The sequence below is a fragment of the Manihot esculenta genome, chromosome 2, assembly GCF_001659605.2.
Source record: "Manihot esculenta cultivar AM560-2 chromosome 2, M.esculenta_v8, whole genome shotgun sequence".
Taxonomy (NCBI): domain Eukaryota; kingdom Viridiplantae; phylum Streptophyta; class Magnoliopsida; order Malpighiales; family Euphorbiaceae; genus Manihot; species Manihot esculenta.
Genome location: NC_035162.2, coordinates 15,863,366 through 15,870,388, shown reverse-complemented (window position 1 = coordinate 15,870,388; position 7,023 = coordinate 15,863,366). Strand labels below are relative to the sequence as shown.

Sequence of the window (7,023 nt, the reverse complement as noted above, 5' to 3'; positions counted from 1 at the left end):
ATTTTCATGATGAAATGGCTGATCTCATATGCAAGCTACAGGAGCATAAGGATAATGAACAAGTATTGCATGAGCAAAACATACGGATTGATTACCTCTGAGTTCTCACAGGTGAAAGATTTGCTTATGCAGCTAGTGAGTTAAAGGCAAGGTAGTCAGCCTTCAGCTCCTACTACTGGTGAGGGAACTTCTGCATAGCCTCCTGATCAAGCAGATGAAGCTAATAATGAGGACGAGGATGAGGACACTATACATTTATAATTCTTTTTTTCATTGCCCATATGTACTAGGATAATAAATAATTTGTTAATTTTTTTAGTTTAACATTGCTCAACTTGATATTTGGATATATGTTTGATTTGATTTATATTATATTATATATGATATTGGATTTAAGTTCGCTTATGATATGTATATCATTGGTTTTCATATTTGTTATTGAGATGAGTTATAATAGTTGAATATATTTACAGGTTAAATTGTCTGGTTAGAGTATATAATTTTTAATATTTTTTGTAATTTTATAAATAGTAATGGATTAGTAACGGATTAAACTGTTACTGATCCATTCAAAATAGTAACATATTAGTAACGGAAAAAACTGTTTCTGCTCTTTCAAAATTAGTAACAGATTTCTGTAACAGAAAAATCTGTTACTAAAGAAGTCAGTTACTAAAACTAAATAAAAGAAAACCAAATTTAGTAACAAATATTCCGTTACAAATCCATTAGTAAATTAGTAACGGATTACAAATTCCATTACTAATGCACTAATAACGAGATTTGCTGTAATGGTTAATGTCCATTACAAATTCGTTACAAAATATTTTTAGTAACAGATTTTAAATGATTAGTAACGGAAATTTTCATTACTATTTTGGTATCTTTTTGTGGTGAAATTAACTTTTTCATTATTTCTTTTTACGAGGAATGGTTTATTGCACAATAATATTTAAGAGTTTCTAGTTTAGCATATACTTCTTCATATTTGAATCAATGGTTAGCTCCTCCAAATTATTTTAAATGTAATATAGACAGGGGCGGAGGGAAGGTACGGCAAGGGGGCACGTGCCGTACCGGCGACCGGAAAATGCTTTGAAGGGGATGAAGGTGCCGCAGCGGTGCAGCCGGTGCCCTACCAAAGGGAAGCTCCTAGCTCCGCCACTGAATATAGATGCTGCAATGCCATTACAAAGAGGTAAAATTAGATGTGGGTGAATTATACGTGATCATTGTGAGTATTTTATGTTGGCTAGTATGGTTAGTTATCTTGAATTACCACCTTCTCCTGTTGCAGAGCCACTGCTATAAGGGGAGGCTCTAAGTTGGTTAAAGAATATGGGTCTTTATAATATTCGGTTAGAATTAAATACTCTTAATATTGTATAATCTCTTTTTTTTTTTTAAAAATAGGGGGTTGGGGGAGTCGAACCTTAGACCTTTTAAGGTTACAGGATGCACTTTCCACCAGGCTAAGCCTTGGAGTGCTTGTATAATCTCTTTTATCTTCTTTTCATAATAATACTTATTCAGAGGATTATACCCATCATTTATCTTCTTTTAATAATGTTTTCTATCTTTTATGTTAGATGATTTGCAAATCAATATACTCATAAATTTGTTAGAGCTGTTATTTTAATGTGAGATTTAAGTGTTTGGAGTGGTTCACCTCTCACATTTTTTCATGATATTTGCTATAGAATTAATATAATATGTGATGTTTTATTAAGAAAAGTTATTAAAATTTAATTTAATAGTGAAATATATAAAAATATAAACAAAGTGATTTAAAAATAAAGCAACCATATAAAACATTAAATATATTACGTAGAGCGTTTAGTCCGCTCGATTAAAAACATTATTCAATTTTGAGGTTTTGATTTTCATTTTTGTTGCCTTTAAGTGGGCTTTAAAATACATTGGCATAGTTAAAAAACCTATGAAAGAATATTTAATAAATTAAAAAATAGAAAAAAAAATCAAAATAGAAAATTCAAAATCACCAAGCTAATGTTTCTCGTAACTTCTGTTTTGTGGGCTGAATGCGGCGGGGTCAATTGGGCGACAAAAGACGGGTTTCCTAATCCAGCCCAAACAAAACTCGCAATCGCAGCCCTAGAAACTCCGCGACGCATCAGAACTCGCTTCACAACCTAAAGCCGAAGCAAGTCAGCTTTCGTCTTCATTTTTGCTAGGAGATTAATCCTCAATGGCGTTGAACAACGGTCTCAGATCTGCCTCCAAGTTATTGTCCGCTTCTGAGTCGATTTTGTCCAAGTCAGGTCGCTTCTCTAAAACTCTTAATCTTCTTTTTGTTTTTTTTTTCCTCTCCCTATTGGATGGATGAATGAAGCGTTTTCGATTTGGATTAATTTTTGGATCTGATGCTTGTTGGGCGCGGTAATGATTAGTTGTGTATGCGATTCTGGGATTGTGATTTGAGAAGTTGTCATCAGGTTGAAGTTAAAATCGTGGGATTTTACTAGATGTTTTGTTGAAGAGGAAATCTAATGCTCCATTAAATGCTTTCTAGTTGGCGAGTTCTTTTGACTAAGTTTTACCCATAATACAAATGCTTAGACTAAAGTTACAACTTTTATTTATGTATATATTTATTTTTAGTTCATGGCTTCAATCTCCATAATCTGTAATTTTTTCAATTCCTCATTTTGAGCGTTATTTACATGTTGTGTTTGGTGTACTTCAATTCTATTTTTATTGTAATTAGTTTTGTTTTCTCTGATAAACTTTTCAGATTTTAAGTTTTTATTCAAACCTAATGGTTCACCAATATGATAGAATGGGAGAATTAGTCTAGCCCGTTCACCTATGAATTCAATTTAGATTTAGGGTCCTAGATGATTATGAGATGAAGTGCCCTATTTTAACTCTATTAGTTGCAATGAATGATTACTTCAGTGAGCTATTTAGATTTTGTCTTGAATTGATCGTGTTTCATGTCTGGTTTTATGGTGGATCATGCTTATTTTGAGATTGTCTTTGTTGAAATGGGACATACTTCTTGCTCCAGCATCTTATTTGCACGTTGTTATGTTTTGAGAGGTGACTACATTGTGTTAGTTTTTGGTTTCTAAGGTTTGATGTTAAAGGATCCTGATCCTGTAGGTGCTTGTTTGACAAATGCACTTACATGAATGCATCTATTTTCTCATCCATTTGGAATTCCTGAGAGTTGATCATCAAAATATACTTGGTTTGTTATATGGCTTGTTAGAAATCTCTGATGTTTTAGCTTCAGATTTTTCCTTCTTTTCTGAATCTTTACATCTAATGCCATGGTGCCTTGGTACTTTCACTGGAAAGACCAAAACCAACTCCTAAATACTATTTATATAAAAAGCCATAGTTTCTCTATATATTTTGTAAGGATCAATTTTCCCATCAAAATGATATCTGAAAAATTAAACTGGTCACTTGTAGAAAATTCTGCAGTCTTGTCTTTTACTTGTATCAGAACATCAGCATCTTGTTTGTGAACCTTGACATGTGAACTCCTATTGAATCCAAAGATCTTAACTGTTTCCTCTTTATGCCCTGTTTGGGGAGTCTTTAGAGGGAAAGGAAACTGAAGAATGTTTCTCCTTGTTATTTTCTTTATTTTTGTTTGGATAGAAGGAAAATAAATGAGGTAAGAATGAAAATAAATAGTTTTTTCGTTTTTGTAAAGGGAAGAGAATAAAGGGAGGAAAGGAAACTATGAAAAATTTACAATTTTACCCTATACACTTTTAGAAAAGAAAGGACTAAGGATATTTTTTATTTTTTATTTTTTATTTTTTATACACACAAAGTACACTATCCTCTCATAAACTTGCTATTTTCTCTTAAATAAAGGTTATTTTTCATCCTCCTTATGTTTCTCTCCATTTTTCGTCCTCCCTATATTTCTCTCCATCCAAACTTTGAAAATTTCAATCATTCTTTATTTTCCTTCCCCTCTTATTTTCATACATCCAAACAAAGGCTTAATTTCCTATGCTATAGGACTGGATATAGGCAACCTAGAAGATCTTTAGGAATGTCAGATGGATTTGTTTGGGAATAATAAGTTACTGAATGCATGCTGGCACCTCCACATTTTTGTTTCCTGCTATGATTAGAATTTATTGCAACTAATTTGCAATATCAGTCTGTGACTGGCTTGAACGGACACTCCACCTTTATATTAAAATGCCAAATGTTGTCTCTGTAAAGTTACATTCTACAATATTGTTAGTGCCTTTATATATATATATGTATATATTTATATTTATATTTGATGTTATTATGGTGGTAGGTAGTTCTCTGGAAGCGAGTATTCATTGATGTTAGCAGTTGCCATGCAATTATGTTTTCAGCTTTGTGCAAGTTATCAGTGACTTGAATGATTTTAATCTGCTAGCTTTTATGTTGGTTCATTAGGCAGCTGTAGATATTATCCATGGACAGAGTATTTATTGTTTCTAAATTAGGCTATAATAGTTGGTTGGAAAATTGAAAATACACAAGTGAAGCTGTTTATATGGGTACTATCATATACTTCCCTGTTGCCACAGTGGGTATGTATTTTTTTTGTATGTATGGGGTCTTGCAGATTATATATTCCTAACATATGCATGTAGAGGTGGACGTAATAGATTTTTTTACTTGTACATGAGCCTTTCTTTGTAAATAAGTTCAGGACTCCAGTGTAACATTATGATAGAAGGTCTATTTTATTTAAAAATGGTGCGGGGTTAGTTGCACTCTACTGTGTACATAGAACTGGAATTTATCTGAACAGTTGTATTCTATGTATATGGAGTGTTTGATTCCTGCACTTCTTATATGACCTATGCTTCCTGCTGGATGTATTTTGAAGGCTGCAAGCAGTACTGAAGTTTTGTTGGCTGATGCTAGTTAGATAGATTTCCATTGCAAGTAAATGTTTAAGGAAAAAAATATTATGAATCTTGAGTTTATTTTATAGATGCCAGCAAGATTCTCGTTAAAAAGTTATAACTGAAATAATACTTTTTTTTGGAACTCCTGAATTGCATTTATTTTTTGTTTAGCTCTTTCAATTTTGTTTCCTTCCCCTTTAGTGAAGCTGTATGTTTTTGCCATTTGTCAAATTGAGGTCATGCGTTCAAGGGGTCAGGTGTTTTATTCAATCTGAGTACTTGGAAACAAGTGAGGTTTTAATTATTAATGGCAGGATCAGAGACCTTATTATGATACAGGTTCTGGTGTAGTTATGAGCTAGTGTTTCTTAAGTCACTTCAAATTGCTTTTAAGAAATATTCTACTGAGAAGTGAATTTTTTTCTTCTTTATTTTATTAAACATAAAAATTGTGACCAAACCCTATTAATTTCGGATCAAGTTTTTAGCTAAGTCGAGTATTTCTATTGAGAGTGAGAATGAAGTGGTTGTAACCACCCTTGGCAAGTGGTTCTAACAGTCTTTTATATGAGAGACTAAGCTGAGCTAATACAAGTAATTTGGGGTAACCTGTGACAGTGAACAGAGGCTTCCACTCAACAGGAGTGAAGAGGATGGGAGGTCATGGCCATGATGAACCCTACTACCTTCATGCAAAGCACATGTACAACTTGGACAAGATGAAATATCAGAAAATCAAAATCCCTCTTGCTGTTTTCACTGTCTTCATGATTGGTGCCACTGTTCCTGTCTGGGCTGTCAATTTCCAGCAGAAGAAGACTGCTTCTGCTTAAGTCACAACACCTTGGTGCACTCATAGTAACAAGTTTGGAATGCATTTCTGGGGGACTCTTGGTATTTCTAAGTTGGGTGCTTGATGCTTATTTTTGCTGTTAATTTTCCATGTTTAATGCTGCCAGATAGGATTTAAACGCTTGTTGTTTTAATAATATCATACAGTAACGAAATTGATACTGAATGAATCATGTGTTCAAATACTTGGCCTTTTTTAATATGCTTAACATGCATTGGAGTCGAATGTTTTATTTGTGCTGCACATCACAAGAAATGGTGTTGGTTTTTGTTATTGGTTAAGTTGCTTTTTGGTTTAGTTCAGTGATGATTCCATTTTTATGTGAGGAAGAGGCATTTTGATTCCATGAAATAGTATTTGCCACTATCATTTATCAGAGATCTCTAAATTGTTCTTTTTCATCTTGCTTCGTAGTAGATTAGGGTAAATGGCTGTGCACTTGTGTGCACCACAGTGGTGGTTTGCGTTTGCTCGAGGCACTGAACTTGGCAGGTGAAATGAACAAAGTGCTCGATCCAAGGAGGCAAGGATCTATGGTACTTTGTTGTTGGATTTTAACTATACAAATTTTAGGAGTGGTTGATTTTTCTGAATGGCACTCGATGTATAATCCAGGGTAGGGCTGGTGAAGGACTGGATTTTTTATGGTTCTGCTCCGGTTTTAAAGCAGTTGCAGTTATGTTTTTTTTACTATGTTAGATTTTGGTTTTAATTAAATTCAAATTATAAACGTTCAATTTCGTTTTCGTTTGGAAAAATTTATACAGTAAATTGTATAAACTATTAATATGACAAATAAACTATATTACATATATTCTTTACAAATGAAAAACAATGATTTTGAACTTAATTATTTGTCATCAAACTTTTTTTTTTTTTTTTTGAAATGGTGTCGTCAACTTTGAATAGTACAAATTTATTGGATGCTTCTATTAAATTTCGGTCCGATTTAAAAACATCGGACGGATCAATCAGTCTAATTCACTGTTGGCTAGGCTTAATCCAGGGCAAGTGTGGCGACTGTCTTACATGAAAAGGGTAGCTGCTTCTTGTGGTAAATGGAGAATTAAGAACCTAATATTGCATATTAGTATATAATTAAAAGGAGATTGGAGATGTTTTAGGTGTTGTGATCTTGTTTTCTTCTGGGTAAGCTCAGGGAGGACATAGCATCTTGGATGCCAACTGAGGTCAACCATTTTGGCGGAAAATGGTTGGTTTGATTATGGTCAATTAACTACTGGATTACCGAATTATTTAATTGGAAGATTAAAATTTTAGAAGGTT

General features: G+C 33.2%; 1 protein-coding gene across 1 annotated transcript; it reads left to right on the top strand.

Moving 5' to 3' along the window:
- The first annotated feature begins 2,039 nt into the window (after positions 1–2,039).
- LOC110609728 lies at positions 2,040–5,920 on the top strand. Its single transcript, XM_021749508.2, has 2 exons — positions 2,040–2,282; positions 5,502–5,920. Exons 1-2 carry the CDS (start codon positions 2,210–2,212, stop codon positions 5,714–5,716), a joined length of 288 nt encoding a protein of 95 aa, XP_021605200.1. The 5' UTR covers positions 2,040–2,209; the 3' UTR covers positions 5,717–5,920.
- Positions 5,921–7,023: the final 1,103 nt, after the last annotated feature.